The sequence below is a fragment of the Myotis brandtii genome, unplaced genomic scaffold (genome assembly GCF_000412655.1).
Source record: "Myotis brandtii unplaced genomic scaffold, ASM41265v1 scaffold454, whole genome shotgun sequence".
NCBI classification, from domain to species: Eukaryota; Metazoa; Chordata; class Mammalia; order Chiroptera; family Vespertilionidae; genus Myotis; species Myotis brandtii.
In genome coordinates, this window is record NW_005367354.1 from 1,196,639 (window position 1) to 1,213,172 (window position 16,534).

The 16,534-nt window shown below is 46.8% G+C and overlaps 2 protein-coding genes across 3 annotated transcripts in view; both read left to right on the plus strand.

Moving 5' to 3' along the window:
- Nucleotides 1-4: 4 nt before the first annotated feature.
- EIF2B4 (eukaryotic translation initiation factor 2B, subunit 4 delta, 67kDa) lies at nucleotides 5-4,290 on the plus strand (the record flags this gene model as incomplete). The annotated part of the gene is made up of 12 exons (XM_005874959.1): nucleotides 5-133; nucleotides 420-555; nucleotides 748-951; nucleotides 1,474-1,556; nucleotides 1,747-1,838; nucleotides 2,067-2,181; nucleotides 2,331-2,407; nucleotides 2,576-2,678; nucleotides 2,941-3,068; nucleotides 3,188-3,365; nucleotides 3,747-3,927; nucleotides 4,045-4,290. Coding segments are annotated over 12 exons (1,626 nt in total), but the record flags the coding sequence as incomplete, so codon positions are not given.
- A 2,595-nt stretch (nucleotides 4,291-6,885) lies between these two features.
- The window catches only part of GTF3C2 (general transcription factor IIIC, polypeptide 2, beta 110kDa), a 22,344-nt gene continuing 12,695 nt past the window's right edge, over nucleotides 6,886-16,534 (plus strand). Inside the window, exons 1-3 of one of the 2 annotated variants that reach the window (XM_005874857.2) lie at nucleotides 6,886-8,415; nucleotides 15,579-15,849; nucleotides 16,012-16,333. In XM_005874857.2, coding sequence (XP_005874919.1) covers nucleotides 15,603-15,849; nucleotides 16,012-16,333 — 569 coding nt within the window. In that variant the 5' untranslated portion in view covers nucleotides 6,886-8,415; nucleotides 15,579-15,602. The remainder of the gene's footprint in view (nucleotides 8,416-15,578; nucleotides 15,850-16,011; nucleotides 16,334-16,534) is intronic. The other variant, XM_005874856.2, reaches the window with a different exon arrangement.

Consider the following 16,534-nt stretch of genomic DNA (forward strand, 5'->3'; position numbering starts at 1 on the left):
GACCCACCGGCCCGCTGCGCCCTGTACGCGTCCCCCCAAGCCCTCCCGGAGCCTCTCGGGGTCACTCTGTGCCCTGTTCTCCGATGCAGACGCGGGATCCGGGATGAAGGCGGAGCTTTCTCCTCGGCCCGGGGTAAGTGCGGGGCCTCCGCCTTCGCCCGTCGGGCGCTGCTCCGGAGGCTGTACCCGCTTCATTCCGCCCCAGCTCCCACCCGGGTTTCCCTTGATTGCTCAGTAAAGCCGGGAGCTTTTAGGGTTTTATCGCCCCGACGGGATGTGACTGTCCCTGGATGGGACTGATCGGTGTGGGGTGAGAGTTGGGGAGGTTTGGAGACTCACCTTCTGGGGATCTGGTGAGCGTCCCGCCGTGTTTACCTCCGGACACGATGGGGAGGAGCAGTGTTCTGTGTGTGTCTTAGGCGGCGGGGAGGGAGATGACCCAAGAAGAGAAGCTGCAGCTTCGGAAGGAAAAGAAACAGCAGAAGAAGAAACGGAAGGAGGAAAAGGGGGCAGAACAAGAAACTGGCTCTGCGGTGTCTGCACCCCAGTGTCCAGGTGTGGGGGCTTTTCCCCGAGGGCGGGTGGGGAGCTAGTAGAGGGACGTGGCAGAGGGGCGGGCAGGCCGACCGGGTTGGAGCCGGTGAAGGTGGGAGAAGGTGAGCGAGCTGGGGAGGGAAGCCTGGTTGGTAATAAAGCGTAGGTATTGCCAGCCTGGGGGTTGGGCATCTCTTCCTCTCTCGTTCGTAGGCCCCGCCAAGGAGCCGCCAGGACCTGGCAGCCAGCTGGGTCCTGCTGGAGAGAAGGTGCCAGCTGCTCGGAGCAAAGCTGAGCTTCGTGCGGAGCGGCGAGCCAAGCAGGAGGCCGAGCGGGCCCTGAAACAGGCCAGGAAAGGGGAGCAAGGAGGACCGCCGCCCCAGTCCTGCCCCAGCAGCGTGGGCGAAAGCCCCTCAGGTCTGTATCTTCCTTTCCTTGTAAGACCTCTGTTTGACACTAATTCTTTTTTTTTAAAATATATTTTATTGATTTTTTACAGAGAGGAAGGGAAAGGGATAGAGAGTTAGAAACATCGATGAGAGAGAAACACCGATCAGCTGCCTCCTGTACACGCCCCACTGGGGATGTGCGCGCAACCAAGGTACATGCCCTTGACCGGAATTGAACCTGGGACCTTGAGTCCGCAGGCCGATGCTCTTTCCACTGAGCCAAACCGGTTAGGGCGACACTAATTCTTGTGTTTGCCAGGCGTCCCCCTAGTAAAAAACAGCTCTAGTCTCCGATTCTTTGCCTAGGTTCTCAGAGTTCATAATTCTCCCCCAAACCTCATCCTACCTGATTTCTCTATTTTTTTTACCCCTCCTTCTGTCCAGTTTTTCTGGATGTCTCTTATGCCCTAAAGAAAGAAAGGAAGAAAGAAAAAAGAAAAATTCTCAATGTCACCTACAGAGTCTTGAAAACAGGATCGTTATTTTTTAGGTGTGAAACGTCTCCCTGAGCACACTCAGGCTGATGACCCCACGCTTCTGAGGAGGCTTGTTAAAAAACCAGAGCGACAGCAGGTAGGAAGTGGTGTGTGCCAGGAAGAGCCCAGGGAGATGGGACAGAGGGTGGAAAGGTGCTTGGGACAAAAATGAGACCCTGGAAGATGGGTATTTGGGACAAAGTAGTTTCACTGTTTACTTCCTTTCTAGCTTCGTCACATAAGTTTTAAACTCTAGGCCATTGGTTTTATTCCCCTATTTTGTCCAGGTTCCTACACGAAAAGATTATGGATCCAAAGTCAGTCTCTTCTCCCATCTACCCCAGTACAGCAGACAAAACTCTCTGACCCAGTGTATGAGGTAGGATCTTCCGCCATAGCTTTTAAGTCTGAGGAGTTTTAGTATTATGTATCAAAAGTGACTGGAAATTTGAGATTGGATCTGTGGGAAGGAGCATGCACACGAGGCAAAACTCTAGTGGAAATGGGGGTGTTTGTGCTAGTGAAGGAAGTTCCTTTTCACTAGGGGCAGGTGGGCAGTAAGTGCTCCAGCTCCCTTGCACAGTGTGTGACACCGCCATCCCACCAGCATCCCATCCTCTGTGATCCACCCAGCCATGGTGCGACTCGGCCTGCAGTACTCCCAGGGCCTGGTCAGTGGCTCCAATGCCCGGTGTATCGCCCTGCTTCGTGCCTTGCAGCAGGTATGCCCAGTCCTGTCCCAGCTCACCTTCCCCAACACTACCCCGGCTTCTCTCACCCTCAGAACACTTCCTTCAGTGAGGCTTACCTATCCCCCTTCCAGAGACCTTTACTAGGGGGCATTTTGTTGATCGGCTTGTGTACACTACAGGTGATTCAGGATTACACAACACCACCAAATGAAGAACTCTCCAGGGATCTAGTCAATAAACTAAAGCCCTATTTCAGGTAAGGACAACCACTACAAGCCCACTCCCAGCTCACCTAGTCCTTTTCTTGTACCTTTTCTCTTGCTCTTCTACGTCTTTTTCATCTCTCTGTTCTCTGTCTTCTTCTTAAGTAATTTATTTTTTAAATTGTGAAGAGTCGCACAAATACCAGGTGTTCTTGTTTTAGCTTCCTGAATCAGTGCCGCCCCCTGTCGGCAAGTATGTACAACGCCATCAAGTTCCTTAACAAGGAGATCACGGGAGTGAGCGGCTCCAAGCGGGAAGAGGAGGTGATGAGTATGAGAAATGAGCAAGGCATGCACCTGGGGTAGAGCTGAGAAACGTATTCAGGACTCCTAGGAGGGACAGCGTGGTCATTCTGCCCGGGTCAGGGGTTGAGGAAGTGGTTGGGCTGTCTGAATTGTGCCATCTTTGGGTCCCCTTCAGGCAACCTCGTCCTCCTTGAGCCCATCATTATACACATATTCATGGCATGGTCATCAGGAAGAAATGTGTCCATTTCTTGTTCCCTAAGCATCTTACTCCATTTAGGCCAAGTCAGAACTTCGAGTAGCTATTGATCGGTATGTGCAAGAGAAGATTGTGCTTGCAGCTCAGGCAATTTCACGCTTTGCTTATAAGAAGATCAGTGATGGAGATGTGATCCTGGTATATGGATGGTATGGTCCAGTCGCTGTGACTGAGAAAACTGGGGGGAAGGGGTGCTTTCTGCCCTTCAGAATGAGCTGGCCATCAGCTAGTAACATTATAACTAAATCATCCTGTCCATTCACTCCAGCTCATCTCTGGTATCACGAATTCTTCAGGAGGCTTGGATTGAAGGCCGGCGATTTCGGGTAGTTGTGGTGGACAGCCGGCCACGGCTGGAGGGAAAGCACATGCTACGCTCTCTGGTCCGTGCTGGGGTCCCTGCCTCCTACCTGCTGATTCCTGCGGCCTCCTATGTGCTCCCAGAGGTGAGGGCAGAGAAAAGTAAACCCTTTAGTCCAACTTCGGGGTCCCACCTTCCAAGGGTTACAGTTACTTAGAAATATTAGCATTGTATAGCCCTGCTTATATTTAATAAGAAAAACACGACAGCATGTTGTAATAGTCTAGTTACTGAAGGACATTATATTAAACTAGCAACCACCAAGAGGGAATAGGACAAAAAGCAACTTCAGAGTTTCATTTCCTGTGGGAGGTGCAATGTGTCATTGGTCAGGTGTTTCCCAAGAGCCATTATTAAGGTTTGTTAGTCATTGTCTTAATATTGCTGTCCTGGGCAGGAGTGGGGCACCTTATTTTGCAATTCTGCATTGATCACAGATGACATTCTCCCCCCTCCCCCCAAATAGGTTTCTAAGGTGCTATTGGGAGCTCATGCACTCCTGGCCAATGGATCCGTGATGTCACGGGTCGGGACAGCACAGCTGGCCCTGGTGGCACGAGCCCATAATGTGCCAGTACTGGTCTGCTGTGAAACATACAAGTTTTGTGAGCGTGTGCAGACTGATGCCTTTGTCTCTAATGAGCTAGGTAAGGTGGCTCAGGAGGGTAGCAAAAAAGGTTCCAGGGACTGAAATTTGGGAGAGGGGAGGTTGAACGACAACTTACTTTCTAAAAGGACATAAATGGGTACACCTCCCATTGCAGATGACCCTGACGATCTGCTGTGTGAGCGAGGAGAACGTGTGGCACTAGCTAACTGGCAGAGCCACCTGTCCCTACGGTTATTGAATCTGGTCTATGATGTGACTCCCCCAGAGCTCGTGGATCTGGTGATCACAGAGCTGGGGATGATCCCCTGCAGTTCTGTACCTGTTGTCCTACGAGTCAAGAGTAGTGACCAGTGAGTGGAGAACACAAGGTCAATAAAGGACATATCCCTTCACTCAGCAACTCTGCTGCCTTTGTCTCTTTTTAGCATCGCCACCACTTACGTTAGGAGTTCAGACTCCCCAACTCCTCTTGGCACTTGCTACCAATCTCAGACTTTTACAGAGACCCTTTCAGGTGACTAGCTCCATGCTAGTGTTTTGGGGCCAAGGTGAAGGTCAATATGGAGACCAAACACTATTCCAAGTCTTCAATCTTTTATCAAGCATCTAAGTGCCAGACATTGAGCTAGATAGATATAAGGAGGAAATAAGGGTCAAATAAGAGTCCTAACTTTAGAATTATGAATTAATATATTTATATTAATAGTTTATGTATATTAAGTAATTACATATTAATAAGTATTTAATATCCTTAGTATTGAGTACTTTGTGTCAAAAATGGTTTAATTCCTTTCTTATCCATTTATGCAGCTTTATCTACCTCTGAAGAGATTTTAGAAATGAGAAAACAGGCACAGAGAGGTTATTTGCCAAAGCAACACAGCTAAGGCACAGAGAGGTTAAGTTATTTGCCCAAGATAACACAGAACTAAACCAGCATGTGATCTCAGGCGTTCTGAATCCAGAGACTGTGCCTTTAACTTTTATTAAGGAACATTCATCATGGTTATCTCAAAATGGCTTTGTACAGTTGATTCCTTTGAATCAGGGTCCAAACAAATCCATACATTATATTTGGTTATTGTTTTAACTTTCTAATAACTGGAAGTAGTCTTCCCCACCCCTCTTATTTTCTCTTTACATTGACTTTTTCCAGAAACCAGATTGACTGTTTTCATACTGCCTCACATCAGGAGGCAAATAAAAATGGTTGCTTGTTCCATTTTCAGTGATGAATGAGTCGAGGCATTTTGAAGTTTCCTATCCATTGATGATTGTTGCTCGAATTATGTTATCAGGGAATGCAAAATGAGGATTCCACCTTCCCCCCCTAATTCTATCATTCTTTCCACATAACTAGTTGATAATCTATACTAATAAAAGGGTAATATACTAATTAGACTGGGAGACCTTCCGGACGTCCTTTCGGACAAAGCCATGGTGGCGGGGCTGAAGTAGAGGCCGTTAGGGGCGATCAGGCCAGGAGGGGAGGGCAGATGGGATTGATTAGGCTGGCGGGGGAGGGCAGTTGGGGGCAAGCAGGCCGGCAGGGGGGGCCAGTTGGGGGCAAGCAGGCTGGCAGGGGGGGCAGTTGGAGGCAATCAGGCAGGCACACAGGTGAGTGGTTAGGAGCCAGCGGTCCCAGATTGTGAGAGGGATGCCCGACTGCCAGTTTAGTCGGACATCCCCAGAGGGATCCCAGATTGGAGAGGGTGCAGGCTGGGCTGAAGGACAGCCCCCCTCCCTCCCCGTGCACAAATTTCATGCACTGGGCCACTAGTATTCTATAAAGAACTCTTTTTAAAAAGATATATTTTATTGATTTTCCACAGACAAGAAGGGAGAGGGATAGAGAGTCAGAAACATCGATGAGATAGAAACATCAATCAGCTGCCTCCCGCACACCCCCAACTGGGGATATGCCTGCAACCAAGGTACATGCCCTTGACCGGAATCGAACCTGGGACCCTTGAGTCCGCAGGGCGACGCTCTATCCGCTGAGCCAAACCGGTTAGGGCAGAACTCTTTTTTAAAAAAAAAAAATACTTTCTATTCCAGAGAAGAAGGGAGAGGGATAGAGAGAAACATCAATGATGAGAATCATTGATTGGCTGCCCCCTGCATGTTCCACACTGGGGATTGAGACTGCAACCTGGGCATATGCCTCCTTTATATGTCGACACTTAACCACTGAGCTACACCGGCAGGGCAAGAACTCCCTCTTAATTTTGATGATTGAGTGGTATGCTCAATATAAAAATAATGAGTTCATAGTGATCTTTTAAAAAGAGATAAAAAGTAAAAAAAATCAGTAAGTCATTATATACCACTGGAAGCATCTAGTTATCAATTCCTGAAAACTGGCAAATAAGAGGTTGAAGCATTTTTACTGCCTTTCCAGTATGAACTGTAATTCAGAATAATAGCTAATGAGAAAAAGAAAAACGCTGATTATATTAAGGAGAAGCTGCCTGTGTGGATGTGGGAGGCTGGAGGCAGAGGTGGGAGTCTTCACTTCATATATTAAATTTTGAACCATGTGACTGTCATTACTAAAATAAGTACAATTATTAATATAAAAGGATGTTGCAATTAGTCAAAGATAGCCTAATCTGAGGCAACAGGAATGAAAAGACAGATCTGTTCATTTCAGAAGATTTAAGATCTGATGTACTGAGGAGCCAAACCTCAAGTGCACCAACCTTTTGCTCTCATAAAGGAGTTGGTCCTAAGCCATAGAGGGGGTGGGGTGGGTGGGAGACTCTTTATTCCAGTTTATAAAAATCTTAGCTAGTTGACCTATGTATGAACCAGGAGGTCATGGTTTGATTCCCAGTCAGGGCACATGCCCGGGTTGCGGTCTTAATCCCCAAGTAGGGGCGTGCAGGAGGCAGGTGGATCAATGATACTCTCATCATTGATGCTTCTAGCTCTCTCTCCCTCTCTGAAATCAATAAAAATGTATTTAAAAAAAATCTTAGCTAGTTCCTCCCATGCTTTCCTTAAATGTTTTATGTAAGCAAGGGGTTCAATAGGTGAGATTTGTTAATGTATAAAACATTCAAACCTGTAAGGAATTCTTGTGAGTTTATTTGAGCCAAACTCCCGACAGTTGCCAGAAAGCAGAATCTCAACATATTGATAGTGCTCCAGAGAACGGCCGTCTTTCATTGTGTTTTATACACTACAATCAAAAGAGGAGTGTAAGTGGGTTACATGAAATCCACTGGTGACAGATTAGGGAGGCAGGAGAAAGCAAGAGGGGAAACCTCTGAGATGGGATAAAAAGCAAAATGACAGACACATGTTTCCTTTACACAGGTGGGTGCAGGGTAGTTAAGTCAACAATTAACATGATAACGAGGGAATTTGTGGTCTCTGCCCTGTCACCCTGGTGCATTGGCTTCACCCTGAGGGTTCGGAAAAAGGGAAGTTACAAGTTACCCTGATATTCCAGTTATGTTATCTTAGATGCAAAAATAGGCTGGCTCAGTAAAGATCCAAGTTGATCTTTGTCAAGGAAGATACTGGCCTAAGACACGACTACACACTATCAACTACTTTGTAATTAAAGGTTTTAATTTCAGACCATCCTTTGTGGTTACTTTAAGTCTCTTGAGTTTGCAACGCCGCCAAGCAGGCCTTCCCTGAGTTAGTCAGGTTAGCATTGGCTCCTTTTCGTCCAGATTGGGGAAGAAAAAAGGTTTTACCATACCCCTCCCACGTATTCATACATCCTAAGCTCTCCTATTGTTTGTGGAGACCCATGAAACTGTATAGCTTCAAGTGCTTCAGGAAAGGGCAGAATTCATTACATTCTTTCTTCACCCGCATCCCAGCTCCTAGTGAGGGAGTGGGGCAAAGCCGGAACCAAGGCCAGTGTCCAAGCCGGAGTGTCACTCGCGCGCAGGGTCCCCACGTCAGGCTTTTCTCCCGCTCCTTCCGTCTCCTTTCACCCTGGACTTCACCAGCGGCCGCATCTGCGGGAGGGGGCGGGGCCCCGCGGCCTCCCGGCGCCCGCTTCACGGATTCCTTTGTCTTCCGGTCTCTGTCTTTGGCTCCAACGTCGCGGTAAATGCTCACACCCGTCCTGGCCCTGCCGCCAGGGGCCCAGCGGTCTTGAAGGAAACCCCGCACACTGCACAGCAGCACACTCGGTACCGCCGAGAGGCCGCGTGGGAACCCGGTGGGCGCGGCGAGCGTCACCGCGCAGGCGCCCATCTCCCCTCTAGACACTGCAACTCCCAGAAGGCCGTGCAGCAGCCTCGGCGCTGCTGAGCCAGGAGCTGCTACCGCTCGGAAAGGGCTCGGGAGCGCTCGCCGCATTGCATTGTGGAATACATAGTGCAACAGAAAACTCTCTGGCACAAACTCCCAACCGAACTCACGTGTTTACCTGGTGCACTGCCCTCGGCGGTCGGGATGGGCCATCAATGAAGAGGAGCTACAGGGTGACGTCATAAAGCCGCGACCAGACGGGCGGCGCCATCTTCGAACTTGGACTTCCGGAAGGACTTTGGTGAGGGTGAGTGTACAGCCGTGGGGTGTGCGGGGGGCCCCACGATTACTCCTCCTCCTTTTTCGGTGGCGCTAAAATATTGGCTCCGCTATCCCCACTCTGCACAGACAGCATCGCGACCTCCAGCCCCTGGGCCGCTCTAGAAACCATCATGCCCCCCACTTCCTTACCCACCGTGGCAAGAGTGCATCCCCCATCTCTGCAAACCGCGGTCTCGCCTTCTTCACTCACGCGGTGTCCGGAACACAGCATCCTGTGTCCTGGCCTGGGCGCTGCTGACATGACCCCCCTCGACGCTGCGAACCGACCGTAGTCCTCGACCTTAGAAAGCTCAGGGCTGGCCTCGGGCACGGGCTATGCTGAGAGCTGCTCCCTCGCCCCGGGCTGCGGGAGGGCAGGCGGGCGCCCGGCTCAGCCTCCTCTCCTCACCCCGCTGGGTCCCAGCCTCTTCCTCCGCGAGGCTCCTCTAACCCTGGGGGTTGTGCCCCGCGCGCTGCAACCTCATTGGCGCAGTCGAGGGCCAGTGAGGTTTCCTGGTCGGGCCCGTTTCTCCCGGGGCGAGTTGGCTGGGGAGGCAGAGATGACGACGGCAACCCCACCCCGCACTCGGGTAGAGTGGTGCAGGGGATGGCCAAGCCTCTTCGCCCAGCGGCACATTGTTACGCAAACTTAAGTCGTTCCTGTGCCATTAGCACTTTTGCCATCCATTCTTACCAACTGTACTATTATGTTCTTAAGAGTTTTCTTTAAATTGATTCATTTTTAAAGTTTAAGTGCTTTAGTCTCTAAGCAATATAGGTGAACCCATGAAGTTTCATGGGCTTGCTCTAGTTTTTTATGCAAGTTAAAATAAAAACACAGTCGAGTAAATTGTTCATTTTTATGCCATTAAAATAATTTTGCATACCACCAGTTGTACCAAAACTTTGGGAAATAGTATGTTAGACCAAACAGTGAGTTTCACGTAATTCCATATGTGAGGAACAGTGTTATCTAGTTAGTTTCCTTCGCTGAGGAGGTCAGGCAGGCAGCCTGGAGTATCTTGGAAACCAGACAAGTTGGGGTGCAAATGTAAAATTTTATAAACTGTAAATTAATTTAGTCCACATTTACTAAACACCCTTCACTTGTGTCCAAAATTTGTTTTGTGAAATCATAAATGGAAATTAACCACCATATCCTGCTGCTGCCTTTTAAAGCAGTGAATCTTTAAAAGGGACTTTTGTGCCCTGGCTGGTTTGGCTCAGTGGATAGAGCATCGGCCTGCGGACTGAAGAGTCCCGGGTTCGATTCCGGTCAAGCATCGGTGGGTGATTCTCTCTCATCATTGATGTTTCTCTCTCTCCCTCTCCCTTCCTCTCTGAAATAAATAAAAATATATTTTAAAAAAAGTAAAAGGGACTTTTGTACCTTGAGAAGTTAGTCATGCAATCAACGAAGGTTAATTATTACACTTACCATATAGCAGGTTCTAGATAGGCAAGATTCCTATCTTATGAAACTTTTCATGGATGATAGATATGAAATAAGTAAATACCCCATATTTCTTATAATAAGAGAATTCAGGACAAACTAAAGAGCTATATGTAATATTCAAATTAAGAAAAAAGTATTAGAAGAAAATAAAATAGGATATGTTTATGTCAGTGGGGTAGAAAATGCCTTTTTTAAAAATATATTTTTATTGATTTCAGAAAGGAAGGGAGAGGGAGAAACATCAATGATGAGAGAGAATCATTGATTGGCTGCCTCCTGCACGCCCCCTGCTGGGGATTGAGCCTGCAACCCAGGCATGTGTCCTTGACTGAAATCGAACCCAGGACCCTTCAGTCTGTAGGTGGATGCTCTAGCCACTGAGCCAAACCAGCTAGGGCAGAAAATGCCTTTTTAAGACACAAAACAAACAGAAGCCATAAAGGAGAAGGTTGAGAAATTTAACTCATAAAAGTAAAAAAAATTTTTTTGGTTAATACCGGTGGATTTTTTCCCATTGCTTTTCAGAGAGAGTGTAAAGGAGGGAGGGAGGGAGGGAGTGAGAGAGAGAGAGATAGAGAAACATTAATGTGAGAGAGACACAATGATTGGTTGCCCTGACCGGGGTAGAGGGACCTCACAACCCAGTAGGTGCCTTTGGGAATCAAACCCAAGACCCTTCTGTGCGCAGTCCGATGCTCTAAACACTGACCCACACCAGCAAGGGCTAACTCATAAAATTTAATTTCAGTTTAGGAAGAACATTATAAACAAAGTTAAAAGAAAAGTAAGTACTTGTAACATAAACAACATAACTCCACAGATCAATAAGGAAAACATCAATTTGCCATATAGAAATATGGACAAATTATATGTACCGGCAGTTCATGAAAGACACATAGATATCCAACATATAAAAAGGAATTAACTTTGCCCTAGCCGGTTTGGCTCACTGGATAGAGCGTCGGCCTGGGGACTGAAGAATCCCGGGTTCGATTCCAGTCAAGGGCATGTACCTTGGTTGCAGGCACATCCCCAATAGGGGATGTGCAGGAGGCAGCTGATCGATGCTTCTCCATCGATGTGAGCTCTCTATCCCTCTCCCTTCCTCTCTGTAAAAAATCAATAAAATATATTTTTTTAAAAAAAGGAATTAATTTCAATTATTATCAGGTCAATAAAAATAATAAAATACGGAGGAATTCTTTCACCGACCAGATTGGCAAGGGTTTGGTAAAATGGCTATGTATAGTTAGTGGGACTATAAATTGGTTTTTGTTTTGATGAACTATTTGGCATTATCTATTAAATTTTATTATTATTTTTAATTTTTGTAAAAAATTGATTTCAGAGAAGGGAGAAAGAGAGAGAGAAAGAAGCATCAATGATGAGAGAATCATTGATCAGCTGCCTCGTGCATGCCCCACATGGGTATTGAGCCCACAACCCAGCCATGTGCCCTGACTGGGAATCGAACCACCACTAAGCCACACTGGCTGGGCTATTAATTTTAAAATATGCATACCCTTCAACCTGATTATGTTGCAGATTTGATCCCTGGCACCAGTCAGGGCATGTAGGGGAGGCAACCAATCGGTGTGTCTCTCTCACATTGATGTTTCTCTCTCTCTCTCTCTCTCTCTCTCGCTCTCTCTCTCCTCCCCTCTCTCCCTCCCCCCTCCCCTTTCCCTCCATCTGTCCCTTCTACTCTCTCTAAAAAATCAATGGGAAAAAAATATCCTCAGGTGAGGATTAATAAAAAACAAAAAGTGATCAATGCTTTTTGGAAGATGCCCATAGAGAGGAAAAGAAGAAATGACTAGTTCCCTTAAGAGGGCAGAAAATGGGGCTTGAGTGCTATGGAAGGTGTGGCCTTAGAAAGTGGGTGAGGGAGGAGTCTGGATGCAGGGAGGATTAGGCTACTTTGCAAGAAATCGAGGTATTTCCTATCTAATGGCTTTAAGTTTGTTTCAGAAACCAGAGGCAAAGTCATCTGCTGAGAACCAGGGGATCAGACATTGGGAGAGAGAGGGTGTGGAGTGACTAAGAGAGGAAGTGTGATTGAGTAGCTTAGATGCACACGATGAAGAAGGGGGATGATTGGTTCATCTAAGGCTCGAGTTTTGCCACACCTGTGAAACAAAAGACAGAAAGAAAGGAAGTTCATGATGTCAATAGAGTCTGATTAAAGAAATCTAAGCGAGATTGGATGTGGCTGCTGCCACAGGGAGAAATTGGAGAGATCAATGAATAGTGGCTAGATATGATTGAAGAATAGATACCGTGATAGCAGTTGAGCTGTAATGACGGGAGGTTGTGATCAGATAGTGGATGTCTTAGTGATTTTGGAGGTTAAAAGGTGTTATGTGATGACAGGGTCCAGGGTATGACAGCGGAGCGATTAGCAGTGCTTTAGCTGAATGTCACGAGCTTCAAAGGAACAGGATTTTTGCAAAAGAGGAAGGACTGTTTGTCAAGCAGTGGCATTGGAGAGGAACTGAGAATTCACTGATCCCACTTTCTAACCTGGGGTAAGTGGGGTGTGAGAAAAGGAGCAACCTCCACTTGAGAGCCTGGAAAGCTAGAGGTTTCATTCCCTGGAAATCTACCATCCAAGATTCTGAATGTGATCTAGGTCTTGCCGATCACATGTGCTCTTAAGGAACTCAAACTTGGACCTGAGCTTAGAGAGGGGAGAGGCAGGCCAGCGTGCGTGCATTTTGCTGGTGCAGATGGTGGCAGTGGAGAGGTTCTGGATTTGGGAGCCAGAACGGTGTCTTCCCCATTCACTTGGTCACATTCTGATTGTAGAGGCAACTTGTTTATGGAGCCATAGCTGTGGCAGGGGCTTCTTTTTCTTTCTTTTCTTTTCTAAGTGTATTTTTATTGATTTTTCAGCGAGGAGGGGAGAGTGAGAGTGTGAGAGAAACATCAGTGATGAGAGAGAATCATTGATCAGCTGCCTCCTGCATGTTCCTTACTGGGGATCGAGCCCACAACCCAGGCATGTGCCCTTGACTGGAATTGAACTCGGGACCCTTCAGTCCGCAGTCCAACGCTCTATCCACTGAGCCAAGCCGGCTAGGGCCGGGGCTTCTTGATTCAGTAAGTGGATCCCCTCATGGCATAGGAGAGGCCATGTGGTTCATCAGTCAGTAGCTATAACACAACTTCCCAATTTGGCAAACACTTCTTCCTAAACTGTTTTCCCCCAACCCTCCCAATGCAGGGGATTCTCAAACTTGAGTGTGCATCAGAGTCTCCTGAAAGACTTGTTATAACAAGTGCTGGCCCCATCCCAGAGTGTCTAATTCATTAGGTCTGGGATAGGACTGGAAATGTGCATTTTAACAAAATGTCAAGTGATGCTGAGGCTGCCAGTTCTGGGACCACACTTTGAGAACCACTGTTGTGAACCATTTCATACCCTTTAATAAATCCCTTTTAGCTCGAACTGACTAGAAAGGGTTCTATTCTATGCAACTAGACCTTGGCCAATAGAGAAGGCAACAATCATTCACATTTTGTCCTTACCTACTTGAACTGCCAATGATTAAAGAAAGTAGTTCTTGCATTTCCTGAAGATTTTGCTTTATGTATTTGATACTATGTTACTTGATGTCTAAAGTTTTATGATATTTATATATTTTATATGATTTGAAGTTTTATTCATTATAAAGTACTTCCTTTTTGTCCCATTTAATACCTTTCCCCCTGAATTCAACTTTGCTATTGCCATCGAAACTCCTTTTTGCTTACATTTTCCCTGTATATTTTAATTCCTCTTTTTACTTTCAGCTTTATTAATTTCAGAGAGAGTAAGGGAGAGGAAGAGAGGATAGAAACATCAATGATGGTCCTAGCTGGTTTGGTTCAGTGGATAGAGTGTCGGCCTGTGGACTGAAGGGTCCCGCGTTTGATTCCGGTCAAGGGCATATGCCCAGGTTGTGGGCTCAATCCCCAGTGGGGGGCATGCAGGAGGCAGCCGATCAGTGATTCTCTCTCTCTCTCTCCCTCTCCTTTCCTCTCTGAAGTCAATAAAAATATATTTTTTTAAAAGAAAAGATGATGAGAGAGAATCATTGATCGGCTGCCTCCTGCATGCTCCCCACTGGGGATTGAGCCTGCAACCTGGGCATGTGCCCTGACAGGGAATCAAACCGTGTCCTCCTGGTTCATGGGTCAGTGCTCAACCACTGAGCCACACCAGCCAGGCTGTTACTAATTTTGAATGGAGTAGTTCTGTCAGGGCTTGCTATTTACCAAAGAACAATGCAGGTAGATTCTCACTGACCTCCATTTACTTTGGCATTGTTATATTCTATCTTTAGCACATGATGTTATAGTGTGTCCTTAACACCTGAGTTAGAGAGTTGGCTGTTATAATTTGTAATCCACTTAGGTTGTTGTGAACTTTTAATTTGTACGATATTTCTTATGGTGTTTTCATTAGCAAACTTCTCTACCGAGGCTGATGATTTCTTTATTCTGAAGACACATACAGACCTATGGGGAGTTCCCTCCTCATATTTGAACTATTTCTCCCCCTTTGACCCAGGCAAGTAGGTTTTTCTGGCTGAAAACTGTGCCCTGGCAGAGTTCTTTGTTGCTCAGGTTTTTGGTTGGTATCAATGTTTTGTTTCTCTCCATCAGTTGACTTTGGTCCACGGTTATACAGCTGATTTTCTAGGTTTGAAGAAAATGAAGATTCATGACCGTTTTAAAATCCATTCTTCAATGTGGGGAAAGCCTCTTTTTTTCTCAAATATTTTAATATATTGATTTGAGAGAGACATCGATGTGTTGTTCCACTTACTTACGCATTAATTGCTTGATTCTTGTGTGTGTCCTGACCGGCGGGTAATGAACCCGAACCCGCAGACTTGGTATATCGGGATGACACTCTAACCAACTGAGCTACCAACCAGGGCAGGGAAAAGTCTCTTAATAAAGTAGGATGTTCCTTAATTGTCTCAAAGCCTACCACCTCCCCCACCCAGGTAAAAGACTGATGACAGGGCACAAGAGAACTGTTTTACTTATTTTTAAATAAATCTGTTCCTGCCCTAACGGGTTTGGCTCAGTGGATAGAGTGTTGGCCTGCAGACTGAAAGGTCCCAGGTTCAATTCTGGTCAAGGGCATGTACCTTGGTTGCGGGCACATCCCCAGTAATAAGTGTGCAGGAGGCAGCTGATCGATGTTTCTCTCTCATTGATGTTTCTAACTCTCTATCTCTCTCCCTTCCTCTCTGTAAAAAAATCAATAAAATATATTTTAAAATAAAGAAATAAATCTGTTCCTTGACTAATATTTGTAAAGATGGCTTTTAGCTCTAGACATTCACTGCAGTATCATTACAAGAATGTTATGAGCTTTAAATAATGTAAATAAAGCACTTACTACAGTGCTTGTACATAGCAAGTGTTTAAAAAAAATGGTATCTGTATTATTTGTTTGTTATTATCAGCTTCACTAGCCTGTAAGTTCCATGAGGGCAGGGACCTTGTCTGTCTTGCTTATTGTCATAACACCAGTTCCTAGAACAGTGCCTGACATAGTAGATGTTTAGTAATTATTATTGAAGGAAGCTTAGGTTTCTGGTTGTGGGAGGGGCAGTGAGGGGAGGAAAGTAGAAAAATCTGAGTCAGTACAAATAGCTTTAACCTTCTTTTCATTTGTATGTCTCTGTGTGCAGGGGAAACCATTTTAGGGGGTGCTGATGGATACCTGCGGGGTCGGCTATGTCGCCCTGGGGGAGGCCGGCCCCGTGGGGAACGTGACTGTAGTGGACTCTCCTGGACCAGAGGTGCTAAATCAGCTTGATGTCAGGACCACTGCAGAAACAACCAGTACAGAGGCTTCCACAGAGATGTCCTTGCCTACCTCTTTGTCTGGATTTGAGGGCTCTCTTGATGAGAAAAAGCTCCTTCCAGAACAGGAAAGCCTGTCCAGACTGGAACAGCAAGGTATGTACCGTGTCTTTTCATCTTTTTCTCTCCCTGTGCTTAGTTTAAGATGAAAGACAACAGGTTGAGTTCATAGGTCTAACAAACCTGGGTATGTTGTAGTCTGTTCTAAAGAGGTTTGAGCTCTGGTCCTATCTCATAGACAAGTATTCTTCTCTACAGATCTTTCTTCGGAGATGTCAAAGGTCTCAAAGCCTCGGGCCTCCAAGCCTGGCCGGAAGAGAGGGGGTAGGACACGGAAAGGCCCCAAAAGGCCCCAACAACCTAATCCTCCACCAGCCCCTCTGGCTCCAGGTCACTTAGATCAATCCAACCCTCTGCCCACCCCCATGCCCAAGAAACGAGGTCGAAAGACCAAGGCAGAGCTGCTGCTGCTGAAGCTGTCCAAAGGCCTAGACCAGCCAGAGTCTCCAGCTCCAAAGAGGCCCCCTGAGGACTTTGAGACCCCACCTGGGCAACGACCCCGCCGAAGGGCTGCCCAAGTGTAAGGATTGGAGCACATCTTGGTGGGGGGTTGGGGTGGGTCAGATGTTGGAGAGATGAAAAGACTGTGATGAGGTAAGCGGGCATGGTGTCTGGGTCCTGGGGACTTGAGCAATTTTCTGGCTTTGACTTCGGCAACTTTAATCTGTTGCTAACTTGTCTGTCTAGGATTTTCTTTCTGGACTTTGTATCCTATCGATTT